The sequence below is a fragment of the Adelges cooleyi genome, unplaced genomic scaffold (assembly GCF_023614345.1).
Source record: "Adelges cooleyi isolate 19-005CV unplaced genomic scaffold, UGA_ACOO_1.1 ACOO_flye_CR_arks_rails_tigmint_CR_PRNA_30, whole genome shotgun sequence".
NCBI lineage: Eukaryota > Metazoa > Arthropoda > Insecta > Hemiptera > Adelgidae > Adelges > Adelges cooleyi.
Window position 1 is genome coordinate 9,358,779 of NW_026095971.1, and position 24,757 is coordinate 9,383,535.

General features: G+C 28.8%; 2 protein-coding genes across 4 annotated transcripts; one reads left to right on the top strand and one right to left on the bottom strand.

Moving 5' to 3' along the window:
* Positions 1-1,731: 1,731 nt before the first annotated feature.
* Positions 1,732-12,306, top strand: LOC126838063 (neo-calmodulin-like). The gene is made up of 7 exons (XM_050572169.1): positions 1,732-2,113; positions 5,769-5,970; positions 7,365-7,508; positions 8,619-8,728; positions 10,662-10,752; positions 10,836-10,892; positions 12,087-12,306. The coding sequence occupies exons 1-7, from the start codon at positions 2,033-2,035 to the stop codon at positions 12,176-12,178; spliced, it is 777 nt and encodes a 258-aa protein (XP_050428126.1). The 5' UTR covers positions 1,732-2,032; the 3' UTR covers positions 12,179-12,306.
* Positions 12,307-13,282: 976 nt separating this feature from the next.
* LOC126838062 (serine/threonine-protein phosphatase 4 catalytic subunit) lies at positions 13,283-17,459 on the bottom strand. Of its 3 annotated transcripts, none has more exons than XM_050572168.1 (7): positions 17,170-17,459; positions 16,886-17,083; positions 15,379-15,531; positions 14,171-14,344; positions 13,965-14,091; positions 13,710-13,899; positions 13,283-13,628 (listed from the first exon to the last, which is right to left on the bottom strand). In XM_050572168.1, exons 2-7 carry the CDS (start codon positions 17,045-17,047, stop codon positions 13,499-13,501), a joined length of 936 nt encoding a protein of 311 aa, XP_050428125.1. In that variant the 5' UTR covers positions 17,048-17,083; positions 17,170-17,459; the 3' UTR covers positions 13,283-13,498. The 3 variants fall into 3 exon arrangements, with proteins under 3 accessions (XP_050428125.1, XP_050428122.1, XP_050428123.1); XM_050572165.1 differs by having other exon boundaries at positions 16,886-17,086; XM_050572166.1 differs by having other exon boundaries at positions 16,886-17,102.
* Positions 17,460-24,757: the final 7,298 nt, after the last annotated feature.

Genomic DNA, 24,757 nt, shown 5'->3' on the forward strand with positions numbered 1-24,757 from the left:
TCAAAATGTATAGAGTGGGGCGTTAATCCTGTATGATTTCCGAGGCAATAACAGTATAATTAATTCGACGACAAATGCCCAGTAAACGAACCCCCCAGACATAATCACCGAACACCATATTATACACTTCCTATACACTTGATCAGTCTACATAATAGTAGCTTAATTTGTAAGATTTTATTTTGAAACGCTATCATCTAGACTACGGTTACTACTATTACGCAAACATAAATCTCTGAAGAAAACAACAACCTCAGCTTCAAAAATTGTCTTATAATAATTACTACCACAACTATTGAATAGGAATATTAAAATAAATGTAGATAAACGATTTCTATGCATTCGTTACAAAAAATATAATTGTAATTCTATGGTATCTAGATACTTTTCGTATTTTTAGTCTAGTGGCTCAAGAAATATCGTACAGATACACTAATATAAATTAAATATCTTAGTAAAATTAATACAGGGGTGGATAATAGTCATGGGAGTTTCTGTTTTACATATAAATTACTGAAACATTTCCTTGTCCCGTTAATTTGTTACGATTTAAAAGGGAAAACCTTAAAAAGTAATTAAAAGAGCAAGCGAAATGTTAAAGCAACTTATTTTTATGTTTTATTAGACCACGATTAACTTTCCATTCTTTTAACTTAATATTAAAAAATGTACTAGGTCTATACATAAAAGTATTAGGTCATCAAAAAATCTGATAAAAGATTAACAATTTTAAATCGTACAATATATGTGATCAATTATAGTATATTTATATTAACTAGTAATAAATTATGTTTATTAGGGCAAGGACTAAGGTTCATGTCAATCAAAATAGAATCGAAAAAATATGTTATAAATTTATGGGTGGGTTTGGTACCTAACATGTGACAGCTGCTACTTTTTAGAGTTCATATGCGGTTGCGGACGTCTGTTGTCGACGACATTAGACTTAAAGGCGCCCGGCGCTAACGTCATGGACAAATATGCAAATAACACATAAAACCGTGGCACAAGAATAATGGGAATGTTACAGGAGCGTTAGCATAGTAAAAGTAGTAGCAACTGGCAGTAGTGGCGGAGATAAAAACTGAATCGATATTATTATACGTCTACATAAAGGTTGGTCACGCAAAAGTGTTCCCAAAGAATAAAACGCAATAATACGAGTCTTTGGCCATTGTGTATTATTTGCATAAAGATAAAGACGTTTTGTATAATATTTTATTTTATCCATCTACACTCTTATAAATATTACCTAATAATCCGTTTTAGCACGAGAGAAGAGTTGGATTAAATTAATTTTATATAACGTATACTATATGTTTATAATAGGGTGTTACTTCATATATAGACAATTTGCGTTTAAAGGATTGATTATCAACATTTGACCGCAGTGACTAGATTAATAATGTAGGGTACACCCATACAAGTAAAAATGTTGATTTTCTAACAATATGGCTACCATCTCTCAACATTGACGGGGGAAAAAAACAATATAAATAATTAAAGTAACACGGTGACTCGTGTAATTATAATAAGCATTATTGCTGTTTATCACGGGTATCGTAAAATATTTGTAATGCTAGATTAAAAGTAGTTGCTATTCACACTCACTCGGCGCGGCGTTAGCGTTATTTGAACAAACCACACGGGAAATTCGATATTGGCCGTCGGAGAGCGCGCGGGGGGGTGCAAGAGCGCATGCGAATTTTCGCCTTAAAGATGTAACGAGTGGCATGCTCGCCGTTATTGTCGTTTATTACACGGTGTCGAACTCACTCATTCACTCACACACACAATTGTTTACCAAGTCGCGATGGACCCGCCAAAAAGTTTTTGCAAAAGTATGTGAGGGTTTTTGTAATCTTTTTTTTAAAGATATTTATTGATGTTGTTAATGATGGCTATGCCACGTGTATAGTGTACACAACACGAAGTCTGTAGAAATGATGTAACTATATAGTCAATTAACACACATACACACATACACACGAAAACTTGTAGTATTTTATAACAGCCAGACTATTTTGACATAATGGACGGTAATAAAATAGCGTCGGTTTTCGAAAAGTACTTTTCGCCCTCTCCCCTGGTCAATCACATACGGAACTTTGTCGTGAGTATAATAAAATTATTTATTTTATCCCGCCTATTTTATATCATAATATACAAGTACTAAAAATATCATAAAAATTTTACTTGTAACCATTAAACGGATGCAGAAATTGGAATTAATAACAAGCAATTTCCGGGTTTTTATTGTTATTGAGTTAATACACTTAAATATTGAATAATACGAAGAAAAGAGATGGGTAATAAATCAATTTTTAAAGTTCAAGAGGACCGTATACTTTGGTGGAACCTTAAAGGTTGAATATTAAATACATAGATGTAAATAATTGTATAGCATTATTATGAATTGTTATATTTGTATACAGTTGCTATTTTTTGTTTTCTAAGACTTATAATAGACATATTTTTGTTATAAATTGAATATTGATACCTAAACTGAAAAAGGTAAATTACAATTTTTAAAAAACGAATCTAGAATGAATGAATTACTAATATACCATAATGTAGAATTTAAGCAGCACGTGAGATATTAAACGATAAATTGTCTATGATAGACGATTGTAATCGTAGAACAAAATGTGTTTGATAAGCAATATAAGAATAATATTAAGAAAGTTTAGATAAATTAAAAGGTAGTATGGTGGTTACGATTTAACTTATATTTTATTTGAACTGTCTTTTAACGTAATACAGAAAACACAAGAACACTTGAACGATTTTTGTTAAAACTAAAAATTATATTTGTCTACTGAAGTTGCCTTTTTATTTAACATTACCTCGATTGCCCCTTAACTGAACATCTTTTTCTATTATTCCCCTCAACTTACTACTCATTTCTCAATAATAAAATAATTTTTTATAGGCTATAAAGTTTAAGTAATTCTCTATCATAAATTAAGTGTTGCATATTATTTTTCGCTGAATAAATTTAATAACTTGTAGGAACATGAAGAACTTTTTTTGTTGTATATTATGTGGTTATTCGAGTTTATAATTATATTTTAATATATAAATTAATTATTTGCTGTAAAAAATCACGGAAATGAAAATATAAAAATATAATCTATCTAAAATGATAATTAACTAATAACCATAATATTGTATATGAAAAATGTTTTTATACTTAAAATAAAAAAAATTGTAATTACGCGTAAAACAACCAACCACATAATAAGAGTTGGTGACTGGTCAGCCGTCGGACATTACAATTTTATAATAACTTCCTATAAAAATGTTCAAAAATGATTCATCGCATGATTGATTTTGTCTTATAACTACGTTATCACTAGTTTTATATTTGTCTATATTTTATTTTTGTTAATAAGTACTATCATTTTTGTTTTTACTAGTTAATAGTGTAGACTGATCTATAATAAAACCAGCTTGTCTCTTGTATATTTGAACTGAAAGTGTAATCAATCGCGTTGTCTTTGACTCACAGGCCACAGCTATACCCTCTATAGAGATGGCTCGCAAAGTTAGAAAATCAATAGCCCACAAGAATGTTGCTTTCGATTTTGCAGAGAGCAACTTGTAAAATGAAAGGAAGTATTGCGGTGCTAATTTACCCAGTTTCAAATTATCTAATTACAAATATTGAAAAGTAATATGTTAATCAATATTATAGCATTCACAATAAATCGTGCAATTTCCCTGCGTACAATTATTATAAACAATAACTTCTAAAGTATTTATTTCAAAATGGGTATCGAACAGTCAAAGTTTCTAGTACGTTATTCTTAATTTAAATAGTTAGAGAATTATGTACATAATCATTAAAGTATCAGCGGACGGTGCTAAGAATTTTTTTATCATCGTAAAAATATGATAATTAATTTTTGAGAAAATGAGTAGGTAAGTTAGCTAACCTATACAACTTTATACTTAAAAAACAAAAACATGGAGAATGGGTTTGGACTATTTTGTATCTTACCTATCACTGCAATCGTCACGGTAGGTTAGTTAGGTATTAAAAACCCGATATTACATAATATATACTGATCCCTATTGGGATTAAATTAAAATGCTATACTGAGGGATACAAATTCGGAACAAATTGAAAACTGATATCAAATTTGATAATCGGTGACCCCAAACATTTAAATTTAGAAAAAATTCCTTTTTTTAATGTATTTTAACTTTAAAAAAAACGCTTTGATGCGAATGTGTAGATACTGGACCCCACTTAGTTATTTTTTTGCTGGTTTGGACAGTATTCGTTTAGACCGTACTTGGTTTATGCAGTACTTGGTTTAAACTATGCTTGGTTCGACTCCAGGTTTGCAAAGTTCCTTGTTCCAATATTGCTAAATTCTTCTGTGCCGATTAATACTGTAGGTATGTGGTTTGGACTATGCTGTTTCTTTAAATTTTAATATTAAAATGTATTTATTCTTTTGTGTCACTAACTATGTCGGAGTATATTACATGTTATAAATTATAATTTAATTTTATCGTCTGTATACTTCTTTGGTCCCCTATAAATGCAATTGATAATAATTACACACATTGTTCGTTAAATACCGGCTTTTGTAATGTGTAGCATTATCAGACCCCTTTATTAAGATTACGGCATAAGGCATTTGGACGGTTAAATTGACCCTTGATGCTCCCTAATGGTTAAATTCGGATTGATTACAATGAAACAAACATTCCAGAGTAAAATGTATTTTTTGTCGATGTATCGAGTATACTGTATATGTCATAATTATTCAATTATTCATATAGTGTCTACTTTAATATTTTAAATGTAAATCCTTTGTAGACTGTAAAAATATGTTTACATTCTCAATGCTATATATTTTAATTACATCTCAAAATTATAGTTTTTTTGTTAAAGTAGGTAAAGTTATAATATTATCATTATTTTTTAATTTTTAAAGTACACTCATTATTAGTATAATATTTAATATTTCTTAGATTTTTAGTTAATTTTAAACCGATAAGGAAATCATTAATTAAGTATAGGACTATAGTAGGTACACATTAGATATTATAGATACACTAGATTTTTTATTCGCCATACAAACTTGAATAAATATCAAAAGATTAGACCTGGCGAATGCTAAACAAGTTTTTTAAATTTAAATTATAAATTTTGAAACTGGAAAGAGAACAAACTGTATGGATTTAATAAGGTCTAAAGCTTGGTAACACAAATAATATTTTATTGAAGTTATGTTCACATATGTTAAAAATATTTATTTGAACGATTTATAGCGCACTTTAACTAGCAAATTACAAAGGCACTTCTGTCTTAATATTTCAGAAACAATAAAAAAAAGTACTAAATTAGTTTCTAATTAAATAGTTTTTAGCTTTGATGTTTCTATATTTTGATTTTATTAGTGCAATAATACTAAAATTTAACAATTTTAAACTTTCAATAGCATTTTTTTTAATACAAATATGTAAATTTAAAGACTATGTATTGAAAGAGTGCGTGTAAAGAGATGATGTATAATTTTCGTAGTATTGTTTATTGTTAATCACAAAAAATGTATAATTTAAACTTAAGCAAATTATATTGACATTTTTTTGGGATAATTTATTTTAACATTAAATAAATATTTAGCCAACTTATTATAGTTCGTAGCCTTTGTACGCAAAAAGCATCATAAATATTATATTTTTCATGTTGTATCTAAATAATAATAATTTGTTTCGTATTATTTTTTTAATTCTATAATTTAATGTAGAATCGGCAAATAGATGACCGCCAACAAGCACAAAATGTGACCACACCACGACCAATAGAGAACAATCACAATAGCTGTATAGTAAACATCACAAATTTAAATACTAAGAGTTTTGAAAAACCTGCCGAAACCAACGTACGTGCCCAACCAGTCCAGCCAGCTGATAGAAATTTAGTGCATGTCACTAAAGCACAAATGAAAGGTAGGTTAGGTTTATACCAAAACATAAAACGAAATTAAATATTTTTTTTATAATAATATAATGTCTTAAGATAAGTTATTATAATATTTTAATTTTTATGTGACTTTTAATGGAACAATCATTATGTAAAAGGACAATCAGTCGTAACATCGAACGTAAAAAAATTGGGTTTTTAAAAATAAGTAAAAGTTAAAATATTAAATTACAAATCAAGAAATTTATGATACATAAATTATAATAAAATATCTTGTAATAATTTGAATACTATTTAAATGTTAAGGGGAAATTACCACAAATAACAAACATTTTCCGAGAAACAAAAAACAGAGAAAATTAAGAACAATTAATTACCATTTACTAAAACTAAAATTAACGAATTTTGAGCAAGTACACAGAACAAGTTACAAATGCTTTATAATATCGCTATAGTATTGGACATTTTAATTTAATAATCTGTTTCTAATTAAATTCATTTTATAATTTTACACATTCATTTTTCAAATGCGTTAAAAAAAATGTGTATAACTTTTTTTCATGCCTCATCCGCATTATTTAATGAAAATTATATATATATATATATTTTTTGTAAGTGGAATTCTTACACAATACTATCTAATGATCATAGAAAATTGAAAATAAGTATTTCAATTATATTCTGGTGACTGGTAGTATGAATTATAAAAGTATAACCCTATTTTTGTTATTTAAACCAAAATAATGTTATATGATATTGCAACCTTGCCGGTAATTTGAATCAACCTATAAATTATTTATAATAATAATTGAGTATGTTCTGGTTGTTAATAATTAAGAGAAATAAAATACTTGATTTTTTTCAGCTATTCAAATTATAAAATCTCATGTTGAATAAAAATGAGTATTCATTTTCCAGATAGTAAACATTTTATTATGTTCTAGTAAAAATATCACCTTATTTAATAATTTAGTAATAAGTTAATCAACTGCAATGTGATAACAAAAAATTGCACAAATATTTACGTATTTTAATAGAAAAAATTAACATATTTTTTATGTATATTTTGTATGACTTTCTAAATAATTAGGTACATGAAGCAAAATGACACAATCATATAAAAGTATTAAGAATATTATTTAAGTTTATTTCTCCACTGTAATTGAATTTTTTGGACCATTAATTAGGAATTGAATTACATATTTGAAGTTTCATCGGCAACCCTAGTTTATAAAAATAATAAATGTAGCATATTTTACCATATATTAGTATCGAGTTTAAAATGATATACCATTAGTAAGTACCTATATATATATATATAGATAAATTGGTACACAAAAGTATAATTCAGAAGTAATGATAAATGCAATGTACTTTTAATTCAATTTTTAATTTATTTTGTGCTTTATAAACATTTTAGAGTTTCAAGAAGCATTTAGATTATTTGATAAAGACGGAGATGGAAGTATCACCAAAGAAGAACTGGGCAGGGTCATGCGAAGCTTAGGCCAATTTGCTAGAGAAGAAGAATTGGAAACTATGTTACAAGAAGTCGATATTGACGGTATTCTTAAATTTGTATACTTATGTCGCTGTATCTATAGGTTAATAAGACTGGGTATAATTAATAAAATAGTATTTAGTAAATAATAGTAATACCTATTATAAATTTGGTAGAATTTAAAATGTTTTTTTTTTAAGCCTTTAATTGAGTTTAACATCAATTGATATTGTAAAACTATTAGAGATCAATGCAATAAAATGTAAATTACGTATTTTAATGATAGTTAAAACAATTTTTTTTTTTTAATACAATTTAGTACTTATCTTATAGCATTTAAAAAAATTATAAACATAACGTAAAAATAAAAATAAGACGAATGGTTGTTCTTAAGTTTTAAGCCAACTAGTGAGAACGGCAAACAATAAATTATTTTATACCATTTTTACAACTAAGTAACATAATATATTGGATAAATTGTATTTTTTTGGCTGAATAAATAACTAAATAGTATTGAGAGAGAATATGTTGAGATGATTCGCTTGTGCTATGAGAAGAGATAGGCAGAGATAGTGAGAATATTTATGAAGATGAATGTAAAAGAAAAGAAGAGAAAGTCCGAAGATCGAAGAAAAGATGGATAGACGGAATAGAGAGTGATTATATATCTGGATAGCTGGGGTGATTTAACGAGATGTAGCCTGTAGGGTATCTCTATGAGCTCTATGGAGGTGTAGGACTAGGATGATTTAGACGATTTAGTTAAGAGTGTAAGGCGAAGATGAAGAAGAAGAAGAAATAACTAAATAGCATAGAATATGAATACGTTTTTATCGTAAATAACACATTTTTAAGACAAAAAAATGAAAATACCTAGGTCTATTGTTAAAACGAATATTTTGTTAACACATTACATGCCGTGTTTTGTATATTAAGCATAACTTAAAAAGTAAAATCTAATCAAGAAAAGAAAAATCACTTTTAAGTTAATGGAAAATACGATCGAGTTGTTATCTATCTTCGAGTAATTTATGGGGAGAGGATACAATCTGAAAAGGGCTTAGCCATCCAAGCCCCCTGCCTCACAGTAGTGGCAAATGCATTATAAATAATAATATTAGATTCACAGTATTTATTATTTTGTTGATCGCCAATAATTATCTGACAATACAGGTGACGGAGCATTTAGTTTCCAAGAATTTGTGGAAATCGTATACAACATGGGCGGTACAGCAGAAAAAACAGCGGATCAAGAAGAAAAAGAGCTAAGAGATGCATTTAGGGTAATTACATTTCATTTAATTCTATTCATTAGCTGCTTAAAAAAAATAGTTAAAGATATACAAACACGAATAATTTATATTATTTCTTAATTCAAAAATAGTGTTATATAGGAAAAATATATAGGTAACATAATTCTTAAGGATTAAATTTGGGCGACGCGACGGTTTAAAAGAAAACAAAAAACCGGGTCACTGCAAACTTGACACTGATAACATTAATAATATATTATTTGGCATATATTTAACCAAAATATAAAATCAATACTACTATAAATTATTCAAAATTTAAGATTTTTTTTTTAAAGGGTAGAAAATAAATATTTAACAGTATATTATATCCTAGTCCACAGAGATTTACAAAATGGAATAAACTATTCATAATATTTATATGATAAAAAAAAAATAAAAGTTAAAAATCACATTATTCTTACTATAATTATTATTGGTGTGATTCGATCTTTAATGGTTTCATAAAGAAGTAAGCTTTTTATGCTTTTATGTTTAAATCAATACTCAATAGTTGTTTTTTTATACCTCCCTTTTTTTATCCCATGCTATTTTTTTGTCCATCGCTATTGCTATATAAAGGATAAAAGGTCAATTAATCTTCTTGAGTTTTTTCATTTCATCTATTTCGTACATTAAATAACTAAAGGGAAGATCGATGTATAGTGTATCATTTTCTAGAAATCGATTTCGTTTGAACGTTAAGCTAGCGACTCTCGTTTGATATAATATTCTGGATAATATCCTTTTAGAATTTTGATAATAAATTATGTTATTACTTATTATAACGTAAATAAGTAATACCATGTTGTATCATTAAATCAGACTGAAAGAATCATGGTAAATTGTAAATTGTATTATTACAATTAATATTAGCACTATTACCTATAATAACTATGTGTGGGTCATTTCATGTGAAATCACCTGATGTGTGTGCGACTATAGTTCAAAAATGTTTGAAATTTTTATCATGCATTCTTTACAGATTCTTAAAGACAAACAATTTTTTTTTTAATTTAATATAGGTAACGGTGGTTAAATTACAGAGTCAGGAACATAAAGTGATTTTGGATATATTTTTTTTCAGTAGACCTCTAAAGAATATATGATGAAATATTTCATTTTAATACAGCTATATTAAGGAACAAATTGAATAGTTGTTTAATTGTGTATTTTCCAATAAATGTAAATTGGAAAATTTGAACTCTTACAACTAGTGTTTGAATAATTTCTTCACCACAAAACTTTTACCAAATGTTCTACTCACTTATAAGTAAGTATTGAATTAATTTGGAAAATTTTGGTTCAGTCACATTTGTGTTGTGGGTCGTTAACTAAGGTAAATTTCAGCAAACCGCCCAAGTTTGAAACCGTAAATTAGTAGTAAAAAAAAACTTAATTGGTTCAAAGATGATATGAGCCATAATAACAGAAATTTTATATAAACAAAATATTTGATTTTAATTTTTAAATTTTGACCCCAAAACAAGTTTTTTAAAAATTAAAAAAAATTAAAAAAATTTCCAGGCATAAAAAATACATTTTTTTTTTTTATTATGGTTAAAGTACACTTAATTAGAATTTTAACAATGCAGGTTTCATATCTATACCACTATCGGCGGTTAATTTACAGAGTCAGGAACATGATGTCAAGGCTCTATAAAGAATATATGATAAAAATTTCAAAAATGTTTGAACTATAGTCCGTAGTCGCCCACACATTAGGTGATTTCACGTGGAATGAGTACGGAGTAATACCCGTATGTAATACTCCACAAGTATTTTATTTATCAGAGACAAATATGTAATAGATACAACAGCTGAATTATTGTATACATCCAATAGTGTTCTTACTTCTTAATGTTGATTTCGTTAATAGAGTAAAAAATAATTTAAAAAAAAACCTGAAAAGTAAGTATTGTTTTAGGTGTTTGATAAACATAACAGAGGCTACATTAGTGCGTCAGACCTAAGAGCAGTGCTGCAATGTTTGGGTGAAGACTTGTCAGAAGAAGAAAGTAAATTAAAAATAATTGGCGATATATTATGAAATAATCTTATAAATTAAGTTATACATATTATAAATTATTATTTTTTGTAGTCGAGGACATGATTAAAGAAGTAGACGTTGACGGTGACGGGAGAATTGATTTTTACGGTAAGTAAAATGAAACTAATTACAATTTCAATCTATACTCATATAGAATATACATATACTCTATTCGGAATAAGAACAGGCTTCGGCGGCCAACTAGTGCGCATGGCCGCCCGACGAAAACGCATGCCCGCCGAAGCCGGTTCTTATTCCGAACAGAGTATAGATACTTAGATATTAGACTATAGACAGAGGGCTGAAGAATGCAAGTTTCTTTAAAAGTACGCAAATTACATAAAAATTTGCTAAGTTTCGTAGGAAGGAAGATCACTCAATACTACAAATAATGTTGTTATTACCATCGATTTTAAAATGCATAACATCACTAACTTGTACTTTTAGTATGTTAATTTATAATATTCAAAACAATTTAAAAAGTCGTTTGATGGTGACTTTTTAAATTGTTTTGAATATTGATTTAGCTTTTTATAAAAGCTCCGAAAAGTTACAAATGTTGAGCTTACGTCAACAACTATAACTAGTAGGTATTTAAAAAAATATATTTATAAAGTCATTTTCTTATCATTTACAACAAAATCAACTTAAACTTCAGTGTATTAAAAAAATAATTATATTTTCCGCCCTTTTTCTTAAGAATTTTGCATACCGTACATACATATTACACGTCCTGTAATGTGTGCTACAATATACATATTTAGTGTTGTTGGTTATTTAGAAATTTAAAGCTCTAATTTTAATTATGTTATGTCAATTGCTACAAGCTTCAACAACATTAATAGTGTTAAAATTAACGACGAAATAATTGAAATAAATCTTTTATTATTGTTTCAACCAATTGCAATTATTTGTTTTATCTTCATTCTTCAGTTTGAGCTTGAGCCCTACCTTTCCATTATTTGTTAGTATGGAATGAAAAATACAATAAAATCATCATTATGTTGTTATATATTTAAAAATATTAATACTACAAATGGATGATACATAATATGTTCTAGACTGAGGATTTATCTTTTAAAGAGTTATATGACAATATAATTTGTTTTTTTATGGTCAAACTGCAAAAAGCAGGTACCTACTAATTGTCGTGGCAACCTGAAATGCAAGCACCTCTATATAAGTGATCTGTTATGGGTTTATATAGAGAAAAACGTACTAAACAAAGTGCTGATACAAATTACAAATATAAAATTTAGTTTAATATAGTTAATAGTTATCGAGCGATTCCGGTTGTTTCAGAATTTGTGCACGCACTCGGAGAGCCTGGTGACGACTACGATGAAAATGAGGAGGACGAAGAAGACATTATGTATCCACAAATGGATATTTAATTATTTTGTTGCGTCCAATCTTAATAGTATTATAACTTTTAAGGGTTATACAATTTTATTGATCAAATTTTGACAAGTGTTTTAACTATATAGATTACACTACTCATTAAATAAATGTTTTGTCGTTACCCCCCATTGTAATCAATTTGATCTCTGCCACTGTGTAACTTCACTAAACTTTAATGACATAAACTCTTATTGGAACACTGTAACTGGTCCAATCATGGTTTGTGCAAACCAGCATAAAAATATACATTAGACTGTTTTTTCATTTTCCTATTCATCTTTCAGATGATAGTAGCCTATTCAAATAAGAAATTCCTGAAATTTCAGATCCTTAGCTCAACTCAAGTACCTACTTATTTTTTTTTTTTTTTTATCCGATTGACATGGACAGTTTTAATTGTTCATTAAAAATATTATAGCTTGAAAATTGATCAATATTTTTTCAATTTAAAAAAGAATCTTTAAGCTAAAATGACACTTTAAAATCATTTTATGACATTTCGTGATAAAATTTGTTTTACCAACATCACTTATCAGTTTAAATGGTCTGTAACTTGATAAAAACAATTTTTATCGTGAAATATCAAGAGAGTAATTTTAAAGTTTCATATTTTACCTCTAAAAAGATGCTCATTTAAATTTTAAGTCTTAGAAGTTAGAATCTTTAAATGAAAAATTATAATTTTCTATAGCAATCAAATTCAAAACAAATTAACGAGGAAGTACTTAAAGTTAAGCTAGGAACTAAAATTTTAGGGATTTTTTATTCGAATAGGTTTCTATCAATTGGGAGGGTAAGTAAACAAATTTTTATTTAGACAGTCGAGTATACATATTATAATACATTCTAATTTATTCTATATTATTTGATATCAATTTGATTAATTGACAAAATACAATTTTGTGTAACAATCAAAAACTGATTGTTGGACATGTTAATTATAATCAAAAACATAATATACGATTCTATTTCTTTCATTTTACTTTTACTTAACCAATTTGGTTCATATGTGTTTTAATTATAAAAATTATTAAGTACACATTTTGTTCAAATTATTTAACTTTTACATTATAGTAAATAATTCACAAACTATTACATCCAGTAAATAATAACACTATTTAATTGTGGGAATTAAATAGTTAAGTAAAGGTAACTTAAATAAAATAAAATTGATGAACTATTATTTAATTTTAAAAAATTACATAATTATATTGTCAGTATTCTTACAAATACAAATTAAATTAAAATATGTATGTTGTTTTTTTTTAATATTGTTTTGTGAACTAAAAATAAATACATAAAGAACTTGGGTATTAAAGGAAATAGTCGGCTGCGTGTTTTTTCGTGGGCATGCCTCGATTCTCTTGTGGGGCAGCCTCAAAAATAGTGAAATCTCTTTGGAGTGTTTCACTAAGCTCTAAAATTGCCGCAACATTACCACATCTATAATATGGAAATAATAAAAATACAAATTAGCAACTCTCAAAAAATTTGATGAGAACACTAAAATTTATTTTATCTTACCGATAACAGTAGTTTGGTGCTGACCAAACCGTGAGAACAGTTTCATCGAAATGCCATTTATACCCTTCCATGACTAACTGATGAGCTCGACAAATAATATCAATGTCATTTGTGGTGTTGAATTGGGCAACGACGTCCGAACCAAAAAGATAGCCAGCACCTCTAGGACTGACGCCCCAACCTTGAGTGTCTGTTGAATAAATAATAATATTTTTTTGTATACACTTTTTAATCGCCACTTGGGGAAAAACATACTTTCTGGATCTGACCACAACAAGTCACACATAGGCCCATCATGAGGAACTTCTTGTTTTCTATCGATGGTTCGAATTTGATCCAGTGTCTGAATAGATGGGGATAAACCACCGTGGACACAAAATATCTAAAATAAAAGTACATTGATTAATTTCATACAGTTTTTAATGTAGAGACATTTAATTATAAATAATCGTAAGTTATACTTTTCCATCAATGATAGCGGACAAACTGAGGTAGTCAAAGATTTCCGTACAGTAACGCCAAACAGCTACACTATTATATTTACGTAAGCACTCATCATAGAAACCATATACTTGAGTGATTTGACGAGACTCGTGGTTTCCTCGAATTAACGTAATTCGATCTGGATATCTCACCTAAAATTGTTAGAAGTATAAAAATTGGTATAGAAAATATTATGCAAATCAAATGATATTTGCGGTCTATCAAACCCTGAGCAAAAAATGTTTGGCATATTTGTTTATCTTCCTAATAAGTAATTTGGAAAGCAAAAAGGACCTCTTGTCGGCATTTTCTAATCTTAAGTTAGTACTATTTTCTGAACTTGATTGATTTTTAAACAATTTGAGACCTGGTACATCTTTGAAGCTAAGAAAACGACTAAGTCGTTGCACTTTGAAGTTTGTCACTTTGTAATTGGTCTACAAAAGGTCCTTTATTCAGATTAATTTATACTTATGTCGGCTTTTATTTGATTCAGTTTATGTTCTGACCTACATTATAATCCTAAGACTCCTAGGTACAATTATTGATGCCTAGTAAGAAATCAATACTTTTAATTTTAATCGATGTTTTGATGTTTCTCTCAAAATCAACTTTCCTGACAAGAGAATGCTTTCCACACTATATATTAATTCAATATTTTATATTTATCAGCTTAGGAATGATTCATTAATTCTACATTACTAGCCTCAGCTTAAAATCTCAAATTTTATGGTAATATTTAATTATTATAACAGCTATATTAGTTAAGAAAAAAAAATAGAGGTAGTCGATTGAACCTTTATACATCACTAGTAATTAATCAGTGACAAAAACGGTCTTTTTCAAAATACAGCGTGATCAAAAGAATAAACTTGAAATGTGTTTAATTATTAAAGAACAATAATTAACTCCATATAAATGGTACAAAAAAATATTATAAGAAAAGAAAATTAATGAATATTTAACTTGAAAGCCAATTCAATTTGATGAAAAATTAGTTGAAGTTTAAAAGCTGTAATTTTTTTTTTTAAATATACATTTTGAGCTTTCTATAAAGTAGTTAGGAATAACTAAGGGCACAGTAGATTTTTAAATGATTTATATCTATGGCTGCAGTTTTTGTACCTCATTTAGAGTTGTAAGCATTTCAAAAGAATGTGGTTTTAACTAAAATTATTCAATTTACTTTTAAAGCAAGAAGAAGTAAAAATGTTTCTACACTGAAAAATCCGCGATCCACAAAATCGCCCATAAATAAATAGTTTCTTTCAGGAACATCTCCACCAACTTTGAACAGTTCTTTTAAGTCATAGAATTGTCCGTGAATATCTCCACACACCTGGAATAAAATAAAGTATTAATACAAATTTAATATTAATTAAATAGAAAAAAGATGGCATTTAAAGTGACTAACTAAACAAATATTCCAAGATGTGTGAATTCATAAAATTATTCTAAAATCATACACAAAAAATGTTTTGTTTTATTTTACAAAATACAATTTGGGAAAAAACACTTTCTGCTATGCATTGAAATTCATAAGGATGTTGAATCCTTTTAAAAGGAAACAAGAACAAATGGACACACTCTTTTTTAAGATTTTTTTATAACGCTTATTTTGAATCTAAAATCAGAAATCTGCTGATTCTTCAAGTTCAAAAGTTACAGCTACTTGAACATACAGAATTATTGTGGCTGAAAGCTTCTGTTGACGTTCCACACTTGTGCCGCAGCACTATACAATTGCAGTAGTCAAAGTGACTATATTGAATTATAGCAGAGAAAACCGGTTAGGTTAGGTCTGGGACCGGGATGAACTACCGCGATTGACAACCAGACGGGGCTTGATTGGACCTAACCTGCCACATGATAGTTTATTAATAACGAATTTGAAACAAACTACAATTTGCATTCAACAGGAGTCGTTCGTTGCTCGCTTCGATGCCTTGTGCAACGATAATTCTAAAAGTTCAAGTAGCTGTAACTTTTAAACTAGAAGAGTCCGCAAATTTCAAATTGTAGAATCAAATTCATCGTTAGAAAACACTACAAGATGTAAAAAAAAAAAAAAATGAACCCAGTGAAGTGCATTTATACCAGGTAACGTTTACATTAAATTTAAACACATTATATAGAACTTTATATTGTTATAATTTATTTGTAGTTTGAAAAAATGTCTTAAAATTTGTATGGTATCTATAATCGGGACACACTAGCTAAGAATAGTAGGTGTGCTTAACCTCCAAGCAGTTGTTTTAAAAAATCTTGGTGGTCGTACTACAGTATTTACACCTGTAATAAAAAAGTATCAAACACCCAGTAGCGTAGCTACCGTGGGTGCAGGGGAGCTGCTGTCTCTGGGCGCAATCTATTATTGGGCAGTTTTGTACGGTTTACTATACAAATTTACACATTAACATGTAATATAAGGCGCAAAAAAAGGCTTGCTCCTGGGCGCTTAAGTCTCTAGTTACACCACTGCAAACACTGCATCCACTCTAGGAGATTAAACATTAGCAATATTATAAAATCACTTTTCTCTCAAAAAATTTGTTATGGAACACAAACAATTTTGCAGGTAACTAGATTGGTATTAAAAATTTGAATATCTTATGTCTTCCCAAAATTGCGCTTATGGTAAATTACTATTATAAGTAATTATATGTTTAATTTTGTTAATAAACAATACTCACAGTGACAGGGGAATCAACACGCTGGACATTACTCTCTTCGATAAGTATTTCACGAGCTTTAGCACATAACGCTTTAACTTCGTGTTCTTGAATAATTTCGCAACGCTTTAGCTGTTCGATCTGTCGATCTAAATCACTATTGGAGTCGTACATTTTGAACATGTGTAAAGCAGCAAATCAGACCGTTGCAGAACACACCTACTAAATGATAGGTTATCTGTATTAAAATATATTTTAATGTGATTAAGTACTTATGAAAATACAATCCAAATTTGAACACATACCTGCATAACCCAACTGCCCGTGTGTAGGATGTGTGAGATCAGGAAGCCGCCGGCCGTCGTTTAGGAACTCGATTGCGGTAACATCGTTATTCTATTTCATTTACTAGGTAGGTAGTTTAGTAGGTTATAGTAAGAAATGTGTGATTTTAAAGTGTGTTGAGGACAAAAACAATAATTCACTAACGAGCAGCGTTTAAACGCATAGATTACATAAATAAATCGTCCGCGAATTGCGGTAAATAGTACAAAAAAAAAACCAACAACAGAACAGTCAACAGTATAACGAATGAAATTATCGGATGTTTACACGCCGATTGTAGCCGCGACCTCTGTGCGCATGCGCCATCAGTGCGACCATATGCCAAATTCAAAAAATCCCTTTGGTAGAATGATCATTTACCTTGTGGTTTAATGCAGGAAACAAAAACTACCTGTCACATAATATTATTGTGTAGTTGTGCAAATGTTGGGTGCTACAGTCCTTTTCGCCGGCGTCCCTCCCATTTTTAAGGAGTAAAGTATAGGCAATATTTTACAAAATCTTAATTTAAAGGTTTAACTGTGATGTGTAATTATTAGTTCAATAACTAGGTCTCTATTTTGGTAGTAAATTTATTTTTTGGACTATCACAGCATCCTTGAAAGCGATTTAAAAATGTTTTTTCATCTCTACATGTTTAAGCGGACTGAAAATAACTCACTTAATTTTGGTTTCAGAGTAAAAGCACCCATTATAAAATTAAAAGAAAACAATATTTCAGAGGGCAAGACTGTGCGTTTTTTTCATTATTCCAAGTATAACGATCAATAAATAGTTTAGAAATAACAACTATTTTATAATTTTTAAATGACTGTAACTTTTCAAAAATTTGATTTTTTTTTTTAAATGCACCATCTTGCCCTCCGGAATATTGTTCTTTTTTAATTTTATAATGAGTACTTTTACTCTAAAGCCAAAGTTAAGCGAGTTATTTTTAGTTGGCGTAAATATGTTTTACCACTGTAAAACACCGGTGCGACGCCCTCCTGAGGGAAACGGAAAGCTCTATTTATTAAGGGGCAAAGGATAGGCAATATTTTATAAAAATTGATCTAGTAGCCATTTTTAATAAGTCGAATAATTTTAGTAAGAAAGTTTGATAACAAATTACTTTGGTAGAAGTAGCTGAGCAATTTGTCGTTAACGCTGAAGATGACAAAGTTAATACAGTTGCCGAAATACGTACACGCAGAAAGTGTATTATTTTATGGTTAAGGGTTATAAATATTAATTTCTTTATTAATCTATGCATTCTTCTAAAATTTAAAATTATCCTAGCTATATCATTTATTTCTCCTGTTAGATTTTTAAAAATGTTTTTATTCGACTTTTTTTTTATCTTATAACAACTTGTGTGGCACTTTATGTTACGTTATCCAATTTATTTTAGCTTCTATTTAAAAAACACTACACTTAATAGAGACACTAATATAGGAAAACTTAACACTCCTTCTGAGAGAACAAGTAGATAACATTTCTTATGTCTTTTACTATAAGTTGGTAGGTTGTAGCCAAAGAATTTCTCAAGGCCTACATTATGTCTAAACTAATCAGAAAAAAAAACAATTTCAACATTGCAAAATCAATTTATAACTGCTCAGCTATGCATTATTTTATAAGTGTTGTATTTACATATTATTTATTAAATGTGTTTGTTGGTTAATCATATGATTTTTTACAATATACGAGTATATTATTATATAACTATGAAAAGTTCTCAATACGCCTTAGTAACAAAATACATTCAGTTAAGGATATACATTTTTTTTTGTATTTATTCAATGAATATACATATACATATCATGTCAGATGTCGATGATTGGAATGACCCTAGAATACCTCCCAAGGTGAAAATTCATTGGTGGGAAGACCCTAGATTTGAACCGAAAAAGTTACCAGATGAAATAATTACGTTATTACCCGAGCCGAAACCAAAACTAATACCAGAACCAGTACCCGAGCCGAAACCAGAATTAATAGCCGAACAAACACCGAAGCCAATACCTGAGCAGAAATCAAAACCAGTACTGGACAAAATACCTAAGGAAATATCCAAACCCGTCAAACAGCAACATAATAAGGTACTATGTAACTTTGATAGTAGGTGTTTCAGTACTTTATTATTAAAAAGCAGAAGTAAATACGTATATACTTACACTAAGCACAACCAAGCTCTCCCTAATTCACCTCTATGTGTATGTGGGCGATAAAAAAAGAAATATAATCTATTATTAAAAACATACGTACTCATAAGTGACATAACTTGTAAATGTTCAAAAAAATGGTCATAGGCCAATATCACATTGATATTTAAACACTACAAAATCTAAAAGTTAAATTTCTAGAGAAATTAAATGACAATAGTACCATTCATCCTATACTAAAATACTACACATGTTCTTAATCATTAAAATATATTTAAAAAAAAAACATATTATTATAAAGTCAGAAATTGTGAGCCTGATTTATTGATGGAATACTAATTGAAATTATATATTATTACATGAGAGATATCCATAAATGAATGGCGTTATGTAGAAAGCAACCAACCCACAAAAAAAATCGAGATATTAGTTTAACTAGTGTAGTATACACTATACTACACTAATTAAACTAAATTATCGATTTTTTTTTTGTGAGTTGGTTGCTTTCTGCATAATGCCATTCAAATGTAAGATTCCCTGATCCAAAAAATATCGAAAGAGAAAGAATTTTCTTCGCTACACGAAAAACAAAATCATGGATATTTGTTTAGGCTAAGAAGACGATATAATAAACTCATACTTGAATTTAATTAAAAAATTATCCTCTTCTCCCCCCCCTCTTTCTTCCTAACCTTCCTATATCTACAATCTCCTAACCTCCTATTCATTTATTGCAATTTGTTTGTACTATAACCTAATAATAACCCGATAATCTGATAAAAACCTCAAAAAAATGGTAAAAAAAAAATAAAAAGTTTAAATTTACGGCCAGGCATTTGAACTATGAACCGGGCATGCTATATAAGCCAGACTCGGTCATTGAACGACATGCGTTTTTGCGCATTCGAGAAAATGTTGACGCTATTTTGTCTACGCAAAAAAAAAATATGTACATTCAGCCAAAAACATATCCATGTTTAAAATGCACCAAAATTGAAAAATACAATTATTTATAACACAACGTATTTTTCATATGATCGCCGTTATTCTGTTTACATCTTTGATAACGTGACACAATTTTTTTCAAACACTTTCAGTAGAAGTTGGTGTCATTTTTACAGAAACGGTGGGTAAAGGTTGGTAGTGACATCAGTTTCAATTCTGAACGAATTTCCTTCTAGACATTTTTTTACGCCAATCTCATTCAAAAAAAGCGAAATGAGGTCGCGCACTGTCATGAAACAAAAGCATTTTTCCGCTGAGTTTTCCAATTGTTTACGCTTTATTGCAGCGTGAAGTTTATCTAGAACCTCACAGTATCTAGTAGCATTAAGAAGACGTTATACCTACCCCTATTTATTAAGGAAGTCTTAATTTAAAGGTTAAACAGTGATATCTACATATTATAATTTATATTAGATCAGTAATTAGGACTCTTTATTGATAGATTATTTGTTTTTCGGACTATCACAGCATTATTGACTGCGTTACAGTTATTTTAAAAAAGTTTAAAAAATTGTAATTTTTAATGCTTAACATTAGGTTTATCAAAAAAAAAAACATATGACATTGTCTCCAAACTCATTTTTTGTTATTTTTCTAAGTATTTTGGCTCTAAAATAATTACGGAGTGAGTGAAACGCATTCTGCGTAGGTACGTTTTAATGCTAGGAAATTGGTTGTATAACGTCCTCTAAATAGTTATTTGAAGTAATAATAATATTTATTGTTTATCACCCAATTATAATTTTATTAAATAAAGGTAGACTTAATATTATGGTGAATCTCCTCAAAAGTCAATGGATGTGCAAGAGGTAGTTGGAAGAAAATCAATCAAAAGCATCCATTAGGTGTTCTAAAAAACTGTAGCCCTCACCTAACCTTGAAACACTCAAAAATCTTTGTGGACATTTTTTTGAGAAAGGAGAAAAAAAATTGGACCTACAATTTCTCTCGTTTAACATACAATATACACGCTGGTCAATCAGATAGCATAAGCCAGAGAGTTGGCTCTCATATATTATTTAGGCTTTCTAATTTTTTATGCTGTACCGTATTAAACAACCACCATTTATTTTTAGATACGACCCGTACCATCAGGGTGTAATATCAAATCGGACTTAAAATGCCTGCCACTAGCGATATGTTTGAAGACTTTAGGAATGGACGACTGTTGGTTAAGGGAGCTACGAATGAAAAACAATAGGAAATGTCGTAGACAACATAACGAACAGCCATATAGAAGATATTTTATGCTTCTGTCTGTAATAAATCTGGACGTCCATGACCTAAAAGTATGTATTTATTGCTTACGTGAACGCTGGAGGAACGGTCCGAGAAAAGCCGATGAAGATCTTGAAAGCATACTAAATTCGCTTATAAGCGACCTTGAATGGGTCAAAAGAGAATTGGGCAAAACGAATGGACCACGTTATCAAGTAGAGAAACTTATTCAAGTGTATATTAATTGTAGAAAAAACTACAAAAATTTGAAAAAGATTTATTTTTCGGAAAATCGTTCTGTAAGGAAGAAGCCGCTTTCAGCTTTTATTGGTAAGAGAATCAACTTAATACCATTGAAAGTTATTTTTTAAACAAATAATTACAATAAATAAAATATAATTAAAAAATTTAATTTCAAATTGAATATATTTTGTTTATGCTCTATTTTCTCGCCGCTATTATGAAAATGAAATCACCTAATTCAAAAATTTAAACAAGATACAAAATAAATGCATATTGTCATTGATTATAAGTATTATAATATTAACATTTTAATAATAAATGATAATGTATAAAGATTTACTAGCAAATGATACTATAAAAAACATATATTATGTCCAAAACCAAATCAATTAATATATATAAGTATATATACCTCACAGACCTAGATTTTTTAAAAAAATTTTTACTAAAAGTTATTTTCGTTATTACTTCTCATTTCATACTTTAACAGAACTTATGTTAGTGGTATTAATAACAATCCACGGTTCCTTCCTTTTATTTGGAATGTAATAGACCAAATAATGTTTAAATTCCACAATCGAACAAACAATTTTAGTGAAGAATAACTCCTTCAATAAATTAGTTGGAATACCAAATCTAACAAGTTTGGACCGTACAGAGCGTCCGCGTTCTGTAATCTATATTTTCCCCAGATCGTGCAAAGTCTGTCTACGTTTTGTATTTTTAACGATTGCGGATTGACCGTACAAAGTGACTTAGAACCCCTTTTACGATTGTGAGGGTTATGGCATTACACTTATAAAAATAAAATGTTGTACCCCCTCGATCGTGTGGTTTCGGTCTGTAATATAAAATTATGTATCTTTCTTATATTTTGTGACTATACTTAATATATGATCTATCTCTTAACAAAAATTGTAGTAACATATAAAAACAAAAAATAAATTTTTCTGCTCAGATATGATAGCATCGGACGTGGACGATCTCCGAGAATCCGTACGTTCCTTGTATCATCGTTGGATGCTTAGGATGGATGACAATCCGTGTTTGAACATAAAACTGCTTTCACTAATGACCTACCTTAGATGGTTATATCAAGATATCAAATGCGTAAGGACCACAAAAGATCAACTATTGAAATTTCTCAACAAATACAAAATATATCGGGCAGAATATTTTAAATTAAAAACTAAAATAGCAAAAAATGGCAAAAAGACACCAACGAACAATTATGACAGCATGTGTATAAAATTTATATTAAAACATAATTCAAGTATTGGTATTAAGTTAATTATCTTACCAATAAAAGCTGAAAGCGGCTTCTTCCTTTCGTACTAATTTTCCGAAAAATAAATCTTTTTCAAATTGTTGTAGTTTTTTCTACAACTTATATAAACTTGAATAAGTTCCTCAACTTGATAACGTGGTCCATTCGTTTTGTCCAATTCTCTTTTGACCCATTAAAGGTCACTTATAAGCGAATTTAGTACGCTTTCAAGATTTTTTGTCAGTTTTCTCGGACCATCCCTCCAGCGTTCACGTAAGCAATAAACGTATATTTGTAAGTCTTGAACGCCTAAATGTATTACAGATAGACTACATATCTTTTATATTGGCTTTTCATCATATTATTTACAATAATCATATTTAATAGTTGATCCATTATGATCACTTGAGATCGTAATGGAACCAACTAATGTAGGTCATTAGTGAAAACAATCCACTATTTCTAAGGCTTTCAAACAAACTGGTAAAAGTAGACATTTATGTCTGTTTTGATATCAAATCCTAGTCCAATTTAAATTTTACTTTTAATAATTATTTATCTATCTATATAATAAGTTGTATAAGATTGTTTTGCTTTGGGATCTGGCCTGAGTAAACGTCTAGCTCTAGAGTAAAAACATTGTTGAAGTGTCGTATAAAAAGTATCTAGGATGTAGGATATATAAACATTTTTCCACAGGATATTTTTTCGCATAGACAAGATTCCGCAAATTTTTCCAAAAGAAACACAAGAATTTCTATTCTGATATCACTTATAAATTATTTTCTATTTTTTTATTATGTAATTTACAGTTATAAGTAGATATTATGAGCCAAGTTTCTCAAATATTGGACTTGTCTAACATCTTCAGCATGTTCCTCATATGAATCAACGACTCATCGCAGTCGACTCTGGACGTCCAACCACTTCTGTTGAGGTGCAGATTTTTTGTTAAAAATTTAATTAAAAAACCATAAAACTATAGAAAATGTATTTTTTTTTCAATTTTGGCTCAGTACATTTCAGAAGTAAGTCTAACAGATAACGAGTTAAAATGAATAGAAGCAATAGGAGCTCTGAAAGGGGAGAAAGGCTACAACTATGCATTATTAATATGTTAAAAACGTATAAATTAAATGTGTACCAATATGCAGCTTTCAGTGAACGTTTATAGTCTATTTTATCAAATGTTCAGTATTCTAGTTTTTATATCAGCTGTACAGTTATAGTGCCTTACGGTAGTTAGGTACTATAACTACGTAAGTACAACTAACGGCCGTTAGTTACTGATTAGTAATAATATTTCCAATGAGTATACGCTTGAAGAAACATGCATATCATGTGTTGAGGGCTTTGTCCTTCTCATCCCTTTCATTAATATTCTTTAAATAAAACACATCTACGGATTTTTGATAAAAAAAACAAAAAATAATCACTAATAATAGAAATTTAAATGTTACATTTTATAACACACAAATGACATACCCATACATTTTTTAATAACTTAATTGTTTCCTTTTTTTTCAATTATTTTGAATAAAAATTACCTGCTTTACATTTTAGTAAAATTAATACACGAAATAATTATTTTATTAAACTTTTTTCTTTATTGGAGAGTTTGTTATGCTGATTTTGTTATGCTTGATTTTATCGGATATATTGGCTATTAAG

Coding starts and splice junctions, on each gene's coding strand:
- LOC126838062 (XM_050572168.1), bottom strand. CDS start 17,047: ATGTTCAAAATGTACGACTCCAATAGTGATTTAGATCGACAGATCGAA. Junction 15,532..16,885: donor GTGTTGATTCCCCTGTCACT/GTGAGTATTGTT, acceptor ATTTTATTCCAG/GTGTGTGGAGATATTCACGG. Junction 13,900..13,964: donor GTTGTGGTCAGATCCAGAAA/GTATGTTTTTCC, acceptor TTTATTCAACAG/ACACTCAAGGTTGGGGCGTC.
- LOC126838063 (XM_050572169.1), top strand. CDS start 2,033: ATGGACGGTAATAAAATAGCGTCGGTTTTCGAAAAGTACTTTTCGCCC. Junction 2,114..5,768: donor ATCACATACGGAACTTTGTC/GTGAGTATAATA, acceptor AATTTAATGTAG/AATCGGCAAATAGATGACCG. Junction 5,971..7,364: donor CACTAAAGCACAAATGAAAG/GTAGGTTAGGTT, acceptor TAAACATTTTAG/AGTTTCAAGAAGCATTTAGA.